Genomic DNA, 20,517 nt, shown 5'->3' with positions numbered 1-20,517 from the left:
CTCACGGGGTGACCTACCAGTGGGATTCTGGGTCTCTGGCGCCCCCGCACCCTCCCTCCTTCCGCCCTCACTGCTACTCACCACCTTCTGTTCGTGGAGGAGCGAGGGGCGCCTACCACAACTGCCGGGTCTCTGGCTGTAGCAGTGCCCGCAATGTCCTCCTCCGGCTCCCTGGGGTGTTCTCCGCATTGCTGAATCCGGCACCCACCCCTCAGGAGCCCGCGAGCCGCCGCCCTTCGTCCGCGCCTGAGCTCCACGGCTGCCTGTTTCCAGCGCAGGGTAGTTTGGAGAGCTTTAGGCTGGGACTCCCGCACATCGGCACCGTTCAGGAGTCAATCGAGGCTGATCCTTACACCAACACGCAGGCAGGACCCAAACGGGGGAAAAAACACCGAAAAGGCTGTACAAGTGGAGGTAAAGAGCATACTGAGATAAGCGGAGCTCAACGCAAGTCCGCGCGGACCTTCATCATGGAGAAAACGCCGGCGACTATGTGCGTCTCGACGGAGGCTCAGTAGGTCAAAATCCGCTGACGCGCGAACCGCCTAACCCGCGGCCGCCATGTTTTCCTCCCCCAGACTCCTCCCGGGACAGGTATGTTAGCATACTTACGGAGCAGTGTGGTGCAAGAGATTCCTGGATGCAATGAAGTATTGGTATCCCTGGATGCAGTGCAGTGGCTTAATGTCCCTAGAGTAGTGTGGTGGCAACATGTCCCCAGGTGAAGTGAGGAGTACAAGTGTTGCTACAGTACAGTGCTATGCAGTGGACTTGCATCAATGAGAGCGACCCTTGACCCTTGGTAGGTCGCTCCCCACACCGCACAACACTGCCTGTGTGCCCGCACCTCAGCCCTCCTGCCGCCTCTGCTGACAGAGGTTCGAGACCCTCACTGCTCGCACTTGTGTCCTGGTAGTCCTTTATTTCACTTACTGCATTGACTGTAATTGTACTGTTTTTCTTGCATTTCCGCTGTTTGTTTGCCCTTGTGCCCTTTTCTTTTTATGTATCCCCGCCGTTCTCCCCTTCAGCTTCCCGCCGCTGTGTCCCCTGCGGCCCCGACCCCTTATTCGCCCGCCCCCACCTCCCAGCTGCTCCTCCCTCCCACCTCCCCTTCTTGTGGCGGCCGCGCCAAAGGCAAGCCCGTCTGCGCCCGTCCCCGCCCAGCGCCAGAACCCCTGGCTCCGGCGAACGCCACAACGCCTGACCACGCTACGATGCCAGCACCCTCCACGCTCTCAACTCCGGACGAGAACACACCTGCTACATGGCCACACCGAAGCGCACCCAAGGACCCTTTACCTGCCGGAACTGCAGCTTCACCAGCATCCAGCCCGCCAAACCACCCACCAAAGAACCCAACCACCTCAGATGCATCCCCCTCAACACCCGCTCCGCCAGCAAACACGCTGAACTCTGGGACCTTCGACGCAACCTCCCCTGACGTAGCTTTCCTGACGGAGACCTGGCTGAACCCCACCTCAGGACATGACATCGCCATTGTCATCCCAGAAGGCTACAAGATCTCCCGCTGGGACCGTACCAACGGAGTAGGAGGAGGAATCGTCATCGTCCACAGGAACACCCTCAGTCTCGACCAACACCGACGACACCCTCTGCACCGCTGAACACATGCACTTCCAGATCCACACCGACCCAACACCACCCACAGAGGAACCCTCATCTACAGACACCCTGGACCCCGACAACAATTCAGTGACTCCATCGCCGACTTCATCAGCACACACACGCCCTCACCTCCACGGACTACATCCTCCTCTGGGACCTGAACTTCCACCTCGAGAACAACGACGACACCAACTCCACCACCCTGATCGACAACCTCAGACTCAGACAGCTCGTGACAGCACCCAGCCACGCCACCGGCCACACGCTTGACCCCATCTTCTCCGCAAGCCCCCATGTCTCCTTCAACCACACCACCGAACCCCATTGGACCGACCACCACTGCATTCACTTCACCTTCAGGAAGCCCAACACGCACCAACGCACCCAACAGATGCCTCGGCGCTGCTGGAGCAATATCACCGAAGACCAGCTAACCACCACCCTCGCCCTGAGCCAAACCGCCAACTCCACCGACCCAGACACCGCCGCCCGCAACCTCAGACAGTGGATCGACAACTGTGCCAACACACTCACACCGCTCAAGAAACCCTCCAACAGCCATACCAGCAAGAAAGCCACCTGCTTTACCGAAGACCTCCAGGCCTCCAAACGAACATGCCAAAAACTTGAGAAGAACTGGCTCCGCGAACGAACACCGGACAGCTACGCCGCCCACAAGAACGCGACCCGCAGACACCATCACCTCATCAGATCCGCAAAAAGGGCCTCATTCAAAGACCGCCTAGATAACAACGCACACAACAGCAAAGAGCTCTTCAACATCGTGAAAGAACTCTCCAACCACTGCTCCAACACCAACGACATTCTGCCTTCGCAAGACCTGTGCGACTCACTGGCCACCTTCTTCCATCGCAAGATCGCCGACATCCACGACAGCTTCAACACCACAACCACCAAGACCACCACCCGCACCAACCGCGTGCTCTCCTGGACTAACAACGACGAGGACACCAGCGAGATCATGAACACCATCCGGATCACCGTTAGACCCATGCCCCCACCACATCTTCAACAAAGCCAGCACAGCCATCGTGCCCCATCTCCGGAAAGTAATCAACATCTCCTTCGATACAGCAACCTTCCCGGAAAGCTGGAAGCACGCCAAGATAAACGCCTTGCTCAAGAAACCCAAGGCAGACCCCAAAGACCTCAAGAACTTCCGACCCATCTCCCTGCTCCCATTCCCGGCGAAGGTCACCGAGAGAACCGTCAAACAACTGACCCGCTACCTCGAGCTGAACAGCATCCTGGACCCTTCCCAGTCCGTCTTCCGCAGCAACCACAGCACCAAAACTGCCCTCATCGCTGCCACCGAAGACATCAGGTCCCTGCTGGGCAACAGCGGCACTCATCCTCCTGGACCGGTCAGACGCCTTTGACACGGTCTGTCACCGCACACTACGAACATGCCTGCACGACGCTGGGATCCAAGAGAAGGCCCTGGATTGGACCACATCCTTCCTCTCCGGCAGAACTCAGAGCGTCTAACTCCCTCCCTTCCTCTCCAATCCCACTAAGATCATCTGCAGCGTACCCCAGGGCTCTTCCCTCAGCCCGAAGCTGTTCAACACCTACATGGCACCCGTCGCCCACGTCAACCGACAACATGACCTGAACATCATCTCCTACGCCGACGACACCCAGCTGATCCTCTCCCTCACCAAAGACCCTCACACCGCCAAAACCAATCTCCACGAAGGAATGAAGGCAGTCTCCGAATGGATGAGGAACAGCCAACTGAAGCTGAACTCGGACAAGACGGGGGTCCTCATCCTCGGCTCCACCCCTTCAGCCTGGGATGACTCCTGGTGGCAGACACTGAGAACAGCCCCGACACCCACCGACCACGCACACAACCTAGGGGTCATCCTAAACTCCACCCTCTCCATGACTAAGCAGGTCAACGCCATCTCCTCATCCTGCTTCAACACCCTCCAAATGCTCCGCAGGATCTTCAAGTGGATCCCCACCGAAACAAGAAGAACAGTCACCCAGGCCCTCATCACCAGCAGGCTGGACTACGGAAACGCCCTCTACGCAGGAACATCGGCCAAGCTCCTGAGACGGCTGCAACGCATCCAGAACGCCTCTGCACGTCTCATCCTCGACACCCCCCCGCCGCAGCCACATCACACCCCACCTGAGAGACCTGCACTGGCTCCCCGTCAACAAGAGGATAACCTTCAAGCTCCTCATCCACGCACACAAAGCACTCCACAGCACCGGACCAGCATACCTCAACAGACGACTCCGCTTCTACACCGTCACCTCCGCTCCACCGGCCTCGCCCTCGCCACAGTTCCCCGCATCCGGAAAACGACTGCTGGCGGCAGATCTTTCTCCCAACTCACTGCCAAGACCTGAAACACCCTCCCCACCAACCTACGGCAGACCCAAGTCCCCCTAAGGCCCTAGACTCTTGGTGTAGGCTCAGAGAGGCAGAATTGAAGGTTTTGGGCTATTCGCAATCACAAGCAGTCCCAGTGACGCCAAGTCCTTGTCACTTGCAGGCCTGGCAACGCGAAGTTCTGTCAGCCTGACCCATGCCCAACAGCATCGCCCACTTGCATGGACAACACCCCGAAGCACGGGCCTGCCGTCCACGACGCCAAGAGGAACGACCCCCCCCCCATACAGCGACAAACGCCTCTCAAGCCAGCCTGCACACTGCGCTGCATTGACAACCATCCACAATGCTTGCCTGCTTTCCAGCTGGACTATCTTGGTCCCTGTATCCAACCCATGCTCCATTGCAGTCGTCCTGAACGTGTGACTTTCTCCCGGTCCCACACGACCAGATAGCCGTGGTTGGTGCTTTGTGCTTTTTAGAGCTATTTTACACCTTGAACCTGAGGTTTTACTGATTGGATTTTTGCTGTTTATTTTATTTATTAAATTGTGCTCTGTTTCTAAACTGCTTTGGGATCCTTAACTTAAAGGCAATGTCTAAAGTATTTATGCAGCTCACTAAAGAGAAAACACAACACATGAACAATCCTAAACAATTTAGAAAAATATAGCAAATTTTAATAAATAGCATGATAGCAGAACAAAAATCTAATCAGTCGAACCAGAGATATGAAATTTTAAAGTTTTAAATTAAAATAGTGCCTAAAAGCATAAAGCACAACTCGTGGTCATCTGGCAGCACTAAACCTGGGGAAAGTCACAAGTTCAGGCCAACCACGATGGAGCATGGGTCACATACATGAACCAGTTTAGTCCAGCCGAAAAGTTACCTTCTCAAGTCCAGCGCAAAAAGTCCCATCTGCATTGCAGGAGGCGCTAGCAGTCGTCGTGAGCGGCAGAATCTTGGCACGAACGAATGCGGTCACGAGGCGCCGACACTCAAGGATTTTTATCTTTTCTTGGCGAAGGAGCTTCAACTAATGTCAGGGGTCCAAGACCTGGGGTTCACCTCTTGAGGGTCAGGACTCATTTCAGCAGATGCCAGGAGCAGAGCTCCGTAGGGTCCAGCTGCAGCAGGTCAGCTGGGCCTGGCTGGGAGACCTCTGAAACTTGCTATGTTCCTCTAGCTCAAACAAAAGGTCAGGCAACTGACCCATGGAGTCACTCTAGGTAGCCTGGGATGAAGGCAACAGTTACACTCTTCCTTCTCAGACAGCAAGGCAGTCCATAAGGCAGCAGAGCATTCCTACTGCAGGAGGGATGTCCTCCTTCTGTAACTTCCACAGGTCTAGGAGTATTCTGAAGAGTGGCTCCGGAGGTCCAATATTTATACCTTGTGCCAGGCTTTGTCTGGGGAATCCCTGTCCTTCTCCACATCTGGTTCTGGAAAGTTCGACCCTTTCCCCTGACAAGGCTACAAACGTCCTGTGTGACAAAAGGCAGTGCAGGCCTGGTGCCATGATCCTTTAGGTTTAGGGTGTGCAGGAGGCAAAGCCCTTTGAGGTTTTAGTGGGCCTAGGTACAGCCCCTGCCCAGTCATCCTGCAAGGATGTGCCATCCAGTCCACACATAAGATACTTCGCATTATTGACTGGAAGCAATAAACAAACACAAACATCAGAGACACTCAAAGTCATGTGACTCAGGAAACAAATGGTTGAGGCAAGAAAATGACAACTTTTAAAAAGTGGTCTATTCAGAATTGTGACTAAAAATCCAACTTTACCACTAAAGAGGATTTAAAATTTTGATTAATTTGACCGTAAACAGCATATCTCTATCTGCGCTCAATCCAAAATTAGTACTTCATAAATGTATAAGGTAACCCAGTGTTAGTCATTGGTAGAGATAGGCCTTACAACAACGAACAAAGACTTTGGAAATGCACAACTTTAAGTACACGTCCTTCTTTATAAATATTATGCACCCTGACCCATAAGCCTTTAGGACCTACCTTAGAGGTGACTTATAAGTAGTAAAAAGAAAGGTTTAGGCCTGGCAAAAGGTTTAATTTGTCGAGTCAAAATAACAGTTTAGAACCACACTACAGGCTTCAGTGGCAGGCCAAAGACATGTTTTTAAAAGGCTACTTTAGTGGGTGGTACAATAAGTGCTGCTGCCCACTAGTAGCATTTACACCCTGGGTTATGTAGTACCATATACTAGGGATTTGCAAGTAAATTAAATGTACCAATCAGATCTAGGACAATTGTTCCTTTGTTTTAGGGAGTGAGTACAAGCGCTTGTTAGCAGGGAGGAAAAACTGGTTCAGAAAAGGAAGACAAAAATCTAGGATGACCCTGCAGAAAAGGCTGAGTCCAAAAGAGCTAAAGAGAATGGAATTAGAAATAAGGAAATTAAGGAAGACATTTAGAATATATTCACCTAATATTCTGCATTAAAAAGACATCAACTTGCTTGCCATCTTACCTTTAAAAAAAAGCAATTTTCAAGATGTCCGGGTGAACAGGTTGAAATAGTGCAACACTACATACCCCTTTAAAAAGAGATATACTGCCAAATGAAAATCAATTCAGAACATAATCTCTGCACAGTTATGTGTTCATGAGCCTCAGAAAAGTTTGACTGGGCGTGCATTTCTGCTGCGATTTACTGATCATGTGCCACAGCAACAGCTAGATTTTAAGATGCCACTGTGCAGCTGTATATACAACGTGCATGCTCTGATAGGTTTCTTAGTCCCTAGCCGTAAAGCACCCATTACCTGTCAAAAAGACGAGAGTCTATAGCTGCACGCAGAACCCATCCAATGAGAGGCACGCCAGCCAGCACCTTGATGTTTTTGCCAGGGATGCCTTTGCTACCACCGCGGGCCAGCACAAGAGCTGTCAAGTGAGGCTTGACAACTCCATCTATGTTGGTCCTCACTATGCTGTCCCCACTGACACCTTGTGCCCGGTACTTAGATGCAGGTTCCATTGTTGTTCTACTCAATACCTGAAAAAGAAAAATACAGTTTATTACAACTTTTTTTTAGATTTGAATGGTTCAGTCAACATTCCCTTGCAGAAGCTTAGTTGAACAGCACCTCAGGTAAATTATATAAATAGGTAAATGTACCCAAATGACCAAAATAAATAACAAAAAAAACAAAAACACACACACACATAACTATGAAAGCTTCAACCTACAATGCTCCCTACTATTATGGCCAAATCAGTCACCTCAGTAACATGCCTGAATAAGAGACTCTACTGTTCTACCGGTCTGGTCTACAGATACTTTTTTTTTGCAAACAACCATTACATTTGTGTGAATTTATAGTTAAAGAAAGAACAGGTTACATAAAATAAAACATGTCTTACAAATATTTTTTTAAATTTTTTACCACCTTAAAATTACATTAATTTGGAATTACTATTGGTTTTGTACTCCTAAAAAACCAGATTACTCCCAACTTCTAAAACTATGGAAGAAAGAGCTAAATAAATCCCTTATCCTGAGCCATCAACTGCCTCTTTCTTAGGTTTGACTTCGGACAAATTTAACTGTGTAGCAGACATATGTCACCACATAAAACACCATGTTAAACAATACATAATAAAAGAAGCTTTGGGTCACCCTCTCTAGTCACTGGTTCGTCTATAAGACGATTGGCTCCTGAGGCGAAAAGCCGGGAGCAGGGGCAAACTACTTTTTAAAATTATTGTGTTTTTATATTGTGTTTTTAACTGGCATCTTCACCTACCAGCATCTCTTGGCTTCCCACAAACAGCGCTACTCGCTGCAACGATTCCCTTCCTTCAGCCGCCATTCCCGAGGGCGAGGCGAGACACGCCCCCTCGGCTGGCCACGCCCCCTCCAACCTCCCGACCCACCGGCATAAAGCATGTGTCTTAGTAGGAAGCGCAGCGGGCGCGACTTTTGCGCGCCGTAGGCGCGCCTAAGGCAAGCCCGTCTGCGCCCGTCCGCGGCCGGTCGGGGCTAGGGGCACGACATTATGCCAAAATGATGTCTTATTCCTCAAAAGAACTCATCGCCCTTCAAGGCCACTGGCCACTGGCCACTTCCCGATTCCACCCGCAGGCTCGTCTCCGCATTAGGCCTTGCTTCTTCCTCTTCCTCCCCCACGACACCACACCCTCCGTTGCATACCCCCCCGTCACCATGTCCCCTCCCACCCGACCCTCACCCCACTACCCCGCCTTTGTCTGTATTCCTACTCAACACCAGGTCAGCGGTCAAGCACCACCACGAGCTGTTCGTCCTACTCGATTCAGAGAAACCTGACCTACTGCTCCTGACCGAAACCTGGTATTGTGATTCCTCCCTTCCTGTTCTCCTGGCCACCCTACCCCCCTCCTATGTGGCCTTACGTGCCGACCGCCCAGCAGGCAGGGCCGGTGGTGGGGTCGCCTTAATCGCCCGGTCGGAATTGAACTTTCAATCACTTCCCTTTTCCCCTATCCCCTCTGCTGACTTTTTGGTTGTCCGTTCTCTTCTATCCTCCCCTCCTATTATTTGCCTTTTAATGTACCGCCCTCCTCAGCCTTCGCCCTCATTCCTACCGGCATTTCAAGACCTGTTGGCCAACTTGGTGGTCAACTACGCCTCGGTCTTGGTGCTGGGAGACTTCAATTATTGGCCCTCAGACCCACATGAGTGTACGGCCTCTAAAGAATTCACAGAATCTCTCCTGTCTCTCAACTTTGCTCCGCATATAACTGTCCCTACTCACTCCCATGGGCATATACTCGACCAGGTCTGGTCCCTCAACCTCCCAGTGGCTTCGGCAGCAGTCTCTCCCTGCCCCTGGTCTGACCATGCCCTCATTTCCCTCTCCATTCTCCGCAACCCGGTATCAAAAACTCCGCATGCCAAAAACACCTGGGCGCGGAACTGGAACAAACTGGATTTTCCCTCCCTGACCTCCCTGCTTCGAAACTCCACTCCCACCCTCTTCGGCTTATCATCTACCTCTCAACCCAAGGCCATAAACACCTGGCTGGCTGGTGGCTGTGATTCAGTGGCTCCCTTACGTCGCATTTCCATCCGTCGACCTAAGGATTCCAACAGATGGTTCCGTCGACCTAAGGATTCCAACAGATGGTTTAACGACCACCTGAAAGAGCTTAAACTGAGCGTCCGACGGGCGGAGAGGCAATGGAGGAAAAATTACTGTCCTTTATCAAAAACTCACTTCCTCACATCACTGGCCAAATATAAAATAGCATTTCTCGCCGCAAAAACCACCCATTTCTCTGCAAAAATAACGTCCGCTGAAAATAAACCCAGGGAAATTTTTGGCATAGTGAATGACCTGGCATTCTCAGATCGAACCTTACCCCAAATCCCCCCCTCCCAGCCTCTTTGTGATCAACTTAACGCCTACTTCCTGGATAAGATTGTTACCATCAAGGCCAACATTCCACCACCTTCACCTGCATTCGTTGATCCTTCCCCTCCCACCGTTCAATGCCCTCTCACCTCCATTCCCCCCCTTTCTCAGGAATCATTTCTGGAGATCCTTCCCAAAGTGAAGTCGGGGTCTCCGGCGGATGTCTGCCCAGCACGTATTCTGCAGCAAATTTACTCCTGCTGTTCTGAACCCCCCATCGCCTTCCTCAACAGCTCCCTAGCACAGGGTGTAGTGCCCCCCGCGCTAAAGGCAGCTACTATAGTACCCATTTTGAAGAAACCTGGCGCGGACCCTTCCATCTCGGCCAACTATCGCCCCATCTCCTTGCTGCCCTTCTTGGGCAAGGTGATGGAACGCCACGTCACCGTGGTACTCAGCGCCCATATTGAGACCAATGGGGGGGCTGGCATCTCGCCAGGCCGGTTTCCGTCCCAGACATTCGACTGAATCGGTTGTGGTCTCAGTCCTAGACAACCTCAGAAAGGGTATGGATGATAACAAACACCAGGCACTGGTCCTCCTTGACTTGTCCGCCGCCTTTGACACGGTGGACCATACCATCTTACTGTCCCGTGTCAGGGCGGCTGGAATCGGGGGGGGGAATCAGCCCTGGTTTGGCTCTCCTCCTTTCTGAGGGACCGCACCCAGGCAGTGCGGCTAGGCGTCTTCTCTGCCACTCCCCTCCCTGTCACTTGCGGCGTTCCCCAGGGATCCTCTCTTTCCCCCCAGCTTTTTAATCTCTATATCTTCCCTCTTATCTTCGCGCTTCAGCAGCTGGAGGTCACCGTGTACAACTACGCGGATGATCTCCAGCTCATCTTTGATCTGTCCTCCTCTCCCCCTTCTGTCTCTAATTTCCAGTCTACCATGACATTCATCAGGGACTGGATGAACCACAACCACCTTAAGCTGAACCCGGATAAAACCGAGTTGGTTCTCACCGGTGGTTCATCCAGCCCCTGGAACTCTCTTTTTTGGCCCCCCTCTCTTGGGCCCGCACCTTCCCCCTCAACCACGGTCAAAACACTGGGTGTCAAAATGAATAATCAGCTCACCCTTCACCCACAAATCAGCTCCGTGGTCTCCTCTTGTTTCCTCACTCTCCGCACCATCCGCTCTGTTTCCCGCTTCTTTTCCCCTCAGGCACTCAAGATTATCATGGCCGCCCTGGTGATATCAAAGCTGGATTATGCCAACGCCCTCTATCATGGCATTCCAGCTTACAGCCTGCGAAGACTTCAGTCGATCCAGAACCAGGCGGCCCGGCTGGTTTACGGCCTCCCACGCTATCACCATTCCACCCCCCTTCTCAGGGAGCTTCACTGGCTTCCCGTAAAAGAACGCTCCCTTTTTAAGACTGGCTGCATGGTCTTCCAGGCCCGCCAAGGCACTGCCCCCGCCTTTATCTCTTCTTTAATAAAACCCTATGTTCCCACAAGAGAGCTCCGGTCTTCCTCTAAGTCCCTTCTTCAGATCCCCCGCTTCACACGTAAAAAGTGGGGTGGGGCCAACTTCTCCACCTTGGCTCCAACATTCTGGAACTCCCTTCCTGACCATCTCCGTTCTGCTACCCAGTACCTCTCTTTTCGCAAAGATTTAAAAACCTTCCTCTTCAATCAGGCTTTCCCCGCTTAGCTCTTCATTCTTATCACTCTTGTCTTTTCCCTCAGTTGCCGATCCTGCCTACTAGCGCCAAGAAACCGCATGGTGTACGCTGCGCTTTAGAAATGTTTTAAATTAGAAATTAGAATTAGATAAGAGTCCTCTTCAATTATTGAGTTGCTGGTTGCCTGTAAAGCTTGGGGACCAGTCTACAGCATATCTCGGATGTGTATGCTTTCAAAGAAGTACTTGACTTCAGTCATGTTGTTGTCTGGGAGAATTTGACTCACTAATCGTGGAGGCCCCCAGCACAGAGTATCAGCTAGAAGGCAGCTTCACAAATCTCCCTCAACTTTGCTGCATCCATGTTCCCAGCTGGGTGCCAGGCTCTTTACCAAACTGTACCAGGACACCAGGCACTTTCACTTTTGGAAGCCATCATAGGGGTTGGGCCCATGCAATTCCATGCAGACTATCCACCAGCTCTCATTGTGTAATTACGGCACACTCACATTGTATAACTCTTCTTTCAGAGCACTATGTTACTCTACTGGGCCTCCTCGTGATCAGTACTATCGCACAGAAGTGGCTGGATCTGCAAAGCCTCAGTGTCTGGTGGAGGGGCCCAACATCTGCTGGTAATGACAGTTTCTCTGTATATCACTTCTGTCCAAGCAGGCTCAAGATAGAACATCTGATGCACTTTGTGTTATTTAGTTAAGGGAGCATAATGCACCTCGAACGGGACAAAGCAATGTTTTAAGTACTTTAATTCCTAGAACACATGGAAAAGAAGCACTGGCAGAGCCAATAGGTCTCACCTATGTGAGCGAGATAGATTTTGCCAATGTCCATCAGCCATGTTGCCCAGCAGCTTAGCTAAATGTTTGTAGCGGGAAGTGGAATAGAGTATAAGAGGAAGGCATTGCATTATGTGGGGTGGCGCAGAGTGAAGACGACCTATATAGAGTACTGTGCTATGCAGGAATGCAGACATATGCAGTTGCATGCCTAAAACATTGATCAATCAGCATGAATGGCACCACTATAAAAGAAATTATACATTTGGTTTCACTGACAAAGTTCACCATTCCAAGGTGGCTGCTCGGCCATAGTTAACATTAACCAGCCTTATGTCACTGCATCTACACAGATCTGTGGTGGAAGCTTAAAGCAGTGTGGCCAAGCAGGAAACCAGGCCTACTGGATGGTGTGGCAGCTGCTTTCAGTCTGTTGGGAGGGAGCCCGTCCACGCTGAAAATGATGAGTCCTATGATAGAATGACTGAAGCAGTCACCCAATTGCTACCAGTTTGAGGGGACGAGGTGCCATCAATTTTAAAATAGCCATGTTTCAGAGGTCGGTGCAACAGCACAACCTGTAAAACCATTTGCACAGCCTGAGAGGAAGGTATATGGATGTGTCCTTTTGAAGCCGAGGAGGTTGTTGTAAGAAAATGATTTTTAGTAAACCTCCCAATGATAACAAGGTAGTGGCACTGAAGTGCCTAGGGCCGCCACGTGAGGATGCAATAACAGTGCTACTTAGATCCCGTCCTAGAGGAAGGATGCTGTTGAGCACAGGGAGACCTGTGACTATGCATGTTGATGCAGGACCCCCAGGTGAGGGTGGTTCGGAGGGTGCCTACGGTAATGCAGGTCCATGATTGGAGCCCTTCTAAAAGCCTAAGCACACCCATTTCTCCGTGTTGGCTCTCCATGAGGGTTCTGATGCACCTTCTCTCTTGGAAATGCACATACACACTGAGCCTGACTTGAGATGAGTGGAGTAGTGCAGAGCTGATGGCATTCCCTGAAGGGAGCTCACCATAAGGAAACAGAATCGTACTGGAATCCTTAGGCAGCTAGTGCACGTCCAGTGTCCTTGCTGCTGTTTCCCAATCACAGTAGATGTTTGCCTGTGCAATGGTCACACACGTCAATTTGGTTTAAAAAAGAAATTTTAAAAAGAAAGATGGATTATCTTCACCCCATTTACTAGGGTGATGTAAAAAAAAAAAAAATCTAAGAATCTGGTCTTGGGTGGCTCCTACGTACTTAGATCAGATTATAGATTTAGCCAGGGTTTTAAGTGGGCGGGTTCTCAGACCCGGTAGTATTTTAGAAAAGACATTGAAACGGGTCCCCAATGGGCTAATAATCATGTCCTTAACTTAACTGGGAAATCACTGACGATTTCTGAGCTATTAATGCAATACATTTTCAGGTAATCCCCATCAGTAATTTAGCTCCAGTTTACATTTCTTATAGTTTACTCAATCTTGTACTCCATTAGAGTTGGATAAAGGCAGTGCGAGTTTCGTGCAGTGCCTGTCATTGGGCCAAAAAGGTGTTCAGAGTACACATAGTCCTCCTATCCTTGGCCTCTCTGCAGTGTACATACAGACACCACCACTGACAAAACCAATAGGCCTGGTTGGTTTTAGGTGCTCCATATTATATCTGGATGCAATAACAGAAAAAGCTCAGAGACACACAAAGATATAGTTGGGTGGCACACTAGGAAAAACAGAAATGTAATGTATGGGGTTAAGCCCTGCCTAGAAATGGGTAGGCCACGCCCCATTTACTGACCAGCCCCAACACACTTATTTTTTCATCCCACTTAACACCCTGGGTTGAGCTGTCTCACAGATATCATGATGCCACATATCATGCCGCACACATCAATCAATCAGGGATTTGTAAAGCACGTACTCACCTGGGAGGGTCTCAAGGTGTGGTGGGGGGGGGGGGGGGGGAAGGTTGAAGAGAGGGGGTTGTGCAGCTCCGATTCAGCCAAAGTGCCAGGTCTTGAGGCTCTTCCTGAAGGTGTGCGCAGTGGAGGGGGGGGGGGGGGGGGGGGGGGGGGAGTTGAGCAGGAGCTCGTTCTAGATTTTAGGAGTAGGCTCTTCCACTCGCTGTGGTTCTGCTGATGCGCAGGGTTTCGGCGAGGTCGGCGGAGCAGGGGTTTCTCTTGGGTATGTGGGAGGAGACTCTTTCGTTGACGTATTGGGGTTCGGTGTTGTGGAGGGATTTGTAGACGTGAGTGAGTAGCTTGAAAGTTACTCTCCTCTCGACGGAAAGCCAGTGGAGGTCTCCTATGTGATAGGTGATGTGATCATGTCATGGGATGCCAAAGACAAGTCTGGCAGCGTTGTTCTGGATGGGCTGGAGTTTTTGGAGCAGGGATTTGTTGATTCCAGCATAGAGGGTGTTTCGGTAGTCGAGTCTGCTGGTTCTGATTGCGTGGGTGACGGTATTCCTGAATTGGGTGGGGGGCATTTGACGGTCTTGCGGAGGATGTTAAAGCACGTGGAGGAGACAGCATTGATCTGTTGGGTCATGCTGAGGGAGGAGTGGAGTATGATGCAGAGTATGCGGGCGTGGTCCGTGGGTGTGGGCGGTTGCAGAGGGCAGTGCGCCGCCAGGTGTCCCATGCTGAGGGAGACTTCGGTCTTCACCGAGTTGAGCTTGAGACAGCTGTTGGTCATCCAGGAAGCAAAGTCTTTCATTCCTTCCTGGAAGTCGAGTCTGGTGGTGTCTGGTTCCTTCGTGAGGGAGAGGATGAGCTGGATGTCATCGGCATGGAAGACTATGCTGAGTCCATGCTGCCCTGAAGATGGCTGCGGGGGGGGGGGGGGGCATGTAGATGCTGAAGAGCGTGGTGCTGAGCGATGAGTCTTGGCGTACTCGGCATCTGATCTCTGTGGGTTTAGAGAGGAAAGGCGGGGGTCTGATTCTTTGGGTTCGGCCAGTGAGGAAAGAGCTGATCCAGTCAGGGGTGGTTACCTGTATTCTGGCGTTGTGGAGTCTGGTGGTAGGGTGCGGTGGGAGACGGTGTCGAAGGCAGCAGAGAGGTCCAGTAAGATAAGGGCCACCGTGTGTCCCTGGTCAAGGATATTGCCGATGTCGTCTGTGGCGGCGAGAAGGGCAGTCTCTGTGCTTTGGTTGCTGCTGAATCCAGATAGGGAAGAGTCGAGGATGGGGATGGCTTCGATGAAGTTCGTGAGCTAGATGTTTACGATCTTCTCTGTGACTTTGGCCGTGAAGGGGAGGAGAGCGATGGGTCTGTCATTTTTTGGTCTGTCGGGTCTGCGGAGGGCTTCTTGAGGAGGGGCTTGACTTTTGCACGTTTCCAGTGGTAGTGGCGGCAGCTCTGTGGAAGGCGTAGAGCGGGCAGGGGTCCATGGGGGCTTCTGAGTAAATGCTCTTCATGGTCGTTGCGGTGTCTTCGGTGGTGACTGGAGTCCGGGCAGGGATGGTAGGTTGGCTGGCGATGCTGGAGGTGGGGGTGGTTTCGGTGTCTGGTGTCTGTTCGTTGAAGTTGTCGTTGAGGGACTTGATCTTGAGATGGAAACAGGAGCTGGGTTTTTTGCAGAGGTCATGGGAAGGTGCGACGTCTAAGGCTTTGCGGGGGGGGGGGGGGGGGTTGAATTGCTGTATGATGCTGAAGAGTTCCTTTGAGTTGCTGGAGTTGGCGAGGATTTTGTCCTGGATGAATGTCCTTTAGGGAGATCTGATATGATGGTGGTATTCTGCCATGACATTCTTGTAGGTGGTCCGAGCTTCTGGGGTTTTGCTGTCTCTCCATACTTTCGACGTCTACAGGTGCGTCTGGATTCTCGGAGGTCGGTGGTGAACCAGGTGGCTTTCATGGGGTGCTGTCTGTTGGAGTTACGGAGGTGGGCAAGCTAGTCTGCACAGTTGGTGATCCCTCTGTGTAGTTTGTTTGCAGCAGAGTTGATGTTGGTCGTGGCGGGAGGGACATCATGGTTGAGGGTGGAGTTGAGGTGCTCCTCGGTGACCTTTTTATACAATTTCTTCGTGGAGTACGCAGAGTGAGTTTGTGAGCTGTGGTTTTATCGCAGAAGTGTAGGCAGCGTTGGTCCTTCCAGAGGGATTGCGAGGTTTGGCTGAAGTAGATATTGTTCCCTCCTATGAAGATGGTGTCGGAGAACCAGGGTCCCTTGTGCTGATCGAGTGCAGACGGGCTTGCCTTTGGCGCACCAGCGGTGCGGCCACACAGCGGCCCCCTTTAAGTAGGGGACGAAGAGAGAGCGCAGTTGGGAGTCGGGAGCGGAATCCAGCAGGATGGGATGTACTGCGGGGGCAGCAACAACAGGAAAAACAGCACAACAAAAGAGAAACAAGCATTTGCAATGCAATCGGTCTCGCCTTTGGGACCTTATATGTATTTAGCTATGCAGCACATTAGCCTGGGTGTTGAAACATCTACAGTTCTTTAACATGGAGGGAAAGTAAGCACCAAACTGCGTGACACACCAGGTATGGGAACACATGGAGAGAAATAGTGCCTTTCAGCGGGAAATGCTCAGGTTTGAATATAAATTCATGGCCTTTGGTGGTCATATCACTGAAAATGCAAGATTTGAAAAAAAATATTATTGTCTAGGGATGCTCGTGGAAGACAATTTCTATGGACTGGAATCTAGAGAATGCTAAAGTGATTCTGGTATTTTACTGACCTCTGCTGGTCGTTTCCTATCAAGAAATAGAGGCAGTTACCACAGAAAAAAAAAAAAATAAAGTATCTCCGCAGAAAGCAATTCTGGTATTTTACTGACCTCTACTGGTCGTTTTCTATCAAGACAGTTAAATAGAAGCAGTTGAACATAAAAAGAGTCCCTAAGGCCGTGGTTCCCAAACTGTGCGCCGCGGCACCCCGGTGCGCTGTTATCAGTAGCCAGGGGCGCCGCGCAAGATGTGAGAAAGATAGCCTTTTTGAGGCCCTGCCAGGGCCTGAATGCAGGATGAACGTATTCCAGCTTAGCGCAAGATACCCAACATATGGGGGAGTTACAAATGCAGCCTGCATAATGCGGGTACAATGGTTTGGCCCAAGAGCGTACGTATTTTCACAGACGTAGCCTCTGCGCCATTACTGGCATACGCAGCTCGCCCGCCCTGTTCTGCCGTGCCTCGTGGGATCCTCTTCAGAAGTTACAAATAGGTATGTGCGGTCAAGACAGAGAAAAAAAAAGTTTATTAATATGGGTGTTAATTCCTCTACACTAGCCTTCCTCTGTCTGACCAAAGAGACCAGGTTTTAACGTCCGGGCACCTCCGCCATCGTACACTAACGTGCTGCGCGTGTGGCCTCCCCCCTTCACGACCTACGTGTCTCTTCTCCGAGAGCCCTTGCCTAGTGCTTTTGACTTTTTAGAGTTATTTTATCTGGTGTTTCTCCCTGCATGACAGATCGATTAAGAAGACCCTTGTCTCGGTCTACAGAGCCCTTCTTACCAGACGGGCGCCGGATATATCAGGGCACAGATGGATTTCTATGTTCCCTCCAGATGCCTTTGGTCTGCCAGTGCTTTTTTGGGCAAAATTCCTAGGATCCGGCATGCTGGCATCGGAGGCAGATCTTTGCGCGATAAACAAACACATGATCACACGCACACTCATGCATGAACAAACACACAAACACCGCGCACAGGCTTCATTTCTAACAAGCCCCATTTTCTTTCTTTTCCTACATGGGGAGACCGGAATCAATCAGGTGTCACAAACATGCTTATGAATCGCCTCGCTGCTATAATTGAAGTCGACACATCTCATCTGAGCAGAAGAAGGATTATGTATAATTCTGTTTTATTTGAAGGGCCTTTATTGTAGACAAAAGTCATTGTCAGGCGTACGAATGAAAAAAGTGTACTGCGTGTTTTTGTTATATGAAATAAAAAGAGATATATGCAAGAAAGATTCTAGAGATAAATGCTAGAACTACAGGTGGAAGGCTCGTGTTCCTCCCAGAGCCTGTCACATAAAGATGGGTCTTTCCCACTACAATTGTTATTTTCCAGTTGCAGGACGCATCCTCCCCGGGAGTTCCACTCCTCTTCTCTGACAGTTTTATGACCATGTGGATCGCTTACAAATGCCCTTGCATTCATTCATAGAGTATCTCTCCCTGCACACCTGCAGTATTTCTTAGTTTTGCGATCTGTGCTGCAGCTCCCGTTCCTCTTCTTGCAACATCTATTGCTAACACCCCATGTGTAGTTCTTGGCACAACACACCCAGCTGCAGCTCTGCCTCTCGCTGCATCTACTACTGCTCCTTCTTCAATGTACTGCATCTTCTGCTTTAGTTCCTGTTACACTCATTGCTGAAACCCTAGTATAGTTTGTTTTTGTTGAGTTCCTCCAGCTGCATGGTCTATTGCTGCATCTCTTGCTTCAGCTCGTCTGCTAGCAGTTCTGTAATTTTTGACTCAGCTTCTCCAGCTGCAGTCAATAACTTGCCTTCTATTGGATTTAAAGCTGTACCGTTGGTTTGTTTGCTCCAGCCCTCTCCATGCAATTCCTGGCCGTACTGTCTGTTCATCTTGCTTGTGACCTCTCCTGCTGCACAACTTCTGTATTTCTTTTGTTCCGCCCTTCATACCCCCACATCTGTAGCATCCATCAATGCACCTCCGCTATTGCATTTATTTGTTACAACTAGCAGCCAGACTCGCCTTTCATGTGTGAAAGTTTGAAAATGATTAGACGAGTGGTCTCAGACAATATTTAATCAGTCTTTGGCATGGTCCAGAAGGTAAAATGCAAATTCTGAATAAAACATAAAAAAAATAAAAAAAATGCTGCATTGAGGATAAAAGAACAGAAAGGATTGCTTGGACCACAAAATGCATGTATGAAGTACAGATTATTAATCTGTGTGCTATGGAGATTTAAAATGACTCCTCCTGCATCCCAGTGCACAAACTCCATAATAAAAGGTAAAATGCCAATGGCATAAGGTGGGAGTGTGTGCTCTGGGTGGGCCACCATGTCAAGTCAACCCAACAAATACATCAACTACCGCAATATTTTAGTACATCCTGTAGGTCGCCCTCCCTAATGTTCATCTATAAAAAAATATTTTTTGTGTTTACTTTCGAAATGAATAAAGTGCTGTAGATGTGCACCCCAGGTCTTGCCAATATGCTACTCAGCACCTTTAAAGAAAAGGTGAAAAATCATCTGCCCAGTGTTGCAAAATTTTGGGACACTGAGTTTTGTGGAATTGTTTTTTCCATCCTCGTAAAATGTGAGGTTCTGTAATACAAATTATTGGAAAGGAGGTCAGCGAGAGTTTTACCGTTCTTTCATTTGTCTTGCCATTGTAAGCAGTTGTGCAACTGATCTACTGCGATGTGATGCTATTTGGGTACTACTTGATGTGCTTACAACACCTCTGAGAATGACTAATGGTCTGCTGGTAGTTTGTGAATAGCTAGCTGCTATCCTTTTTATCCCCTTTCCATTGCAATGCTATTTTTAAATCTAACACAAGAGCATACATTTCTCGTGTTCATCTCCAACATTGCACTAGCAGCAGCACTTTGCAAGACAAAGCTTACTTCACTTAGTACTGAGGTGGCATGGTGGGAAAAAAAACTATGGATTGGGAAGCAGCCAAAAGTGATTGCCAGGGGATGAGATTAATTAATTCAAGAATTCCAACCATCACGTTGTTCTTTGTACTTCACTAATTAAGAACGGATAATCATTAATGAGGCTCTGAATAAATGTAAAAGTAATTTCAAGTTATATTTGCCATTTGAAGCATGTACAGATCATTATTTAGATTGTTTTTAAATCCTGGTTGTAAGGAAGAAGCAACATGCGGAGGAAAAGCCGATCTCACCAGCTGAATCCAATGAACAAGTTCCTCCAGGCACAACAGCCATCTGTGGCGTTTCGTTTGCTGTTACCGAGCGGAACTGATGTCCATCTTTTGACAATGAAGAGATTTCTATTGCCAAGTTCACTTTGCTCAGACGAACTTGAAGTTGCAGGTTCTTCTGACAAAAAAAAATAAATAAATAAAAAAATAAAAAAAGAGTACGAGAAATGAAAAGCCAAGTACAGAAAGTACGATGACAGGTATCTGGATTATGGTTTCACGTGTGTTCAGGTTAATAATGAGGTGCGTCCTCAATGTGCAATCTGTTTAAAAGTTTTGGCTGTGGAATCCATGCTTCCAAGTAAACTTAAGCGGCATCTTGAAAGTCTTCATCCAAATGTGGTCAGAAAGCCAAGATAATTTGTTTTAAGAAGTTACAGAAGCCAAACTACAAAAGTCCACTTTCTCAAAACAAGCCAAAATTATTAGTAATGCCCTCCTGTCTTCATATAAAGTGGCCTATCGAATTGCACAGAGTAAAAAAACGCACGCAATTGCAGAAGAGCTGATTTTGCCTGCTGTTGTTGATATGGTAACAATCATGCTCTGTGAAGATGCGGGTAAACAGCTGCTGAACGTTCCTCTTTCTAATAACACTATCAGCCGGAGGATAAATGATATGTTAATAGAATTTGTAAAAGCGCACAAATATCCGGAGGTGTCTTGGCGCTGGAGACAACTGTAAGCATGCTCAGCGTCTAGTCCTGAAACAGCCAGGTCTTTAAATTTCTCCTAAAACTTACTAGGGAGCTAGCGTTTCTGAGTTCCATTGGAAGG

General features: G+C 49.6%; 1 protein-coding gene across 1 annotated transcript in view; it reads right to left on the bottom strand.

Moving 5' to 3' along the window:
• The window catches only part of CMAS (cytidine monophosphate N-acetylneuraminic acid synthetase), a 193,422-nt gene that overhangs the window by 166,344 nt on the left and 6,561 nt on the right, over positions 1-20,517 (bottom strand). Inside the window, exon 2 of the mRNA XM_085652733.1 lies at positions 6,785-7,017. Within this exon, the coding sequence (XP_085508859.1) occupies positions 6,785-6,999 (215 nt within the window). The 5' untranslated portion in view covers positions 7,000-7,017. The remainder of the gene's footprint in view (positions 1-6,784; positions 7,018-20,517) is intronic.

The sequence above is a fragment of the Triturus cristatus genome, chromosome 4_1 (genome assembly GCF_964204655.1).
Source record: "Triturus cristatus chromosome 4_1, aTriCri1.1, whole genome shotgun sequence".
Lineage (NCBI taxonomy): Eukaryota > Metazoa > Chordata > Amphibia > Caudata > Salamandridae > Triturus > Triturus cristatus.
This window is presented reverse-complemented; position numbering and strand designations above follow the sequence as displayed.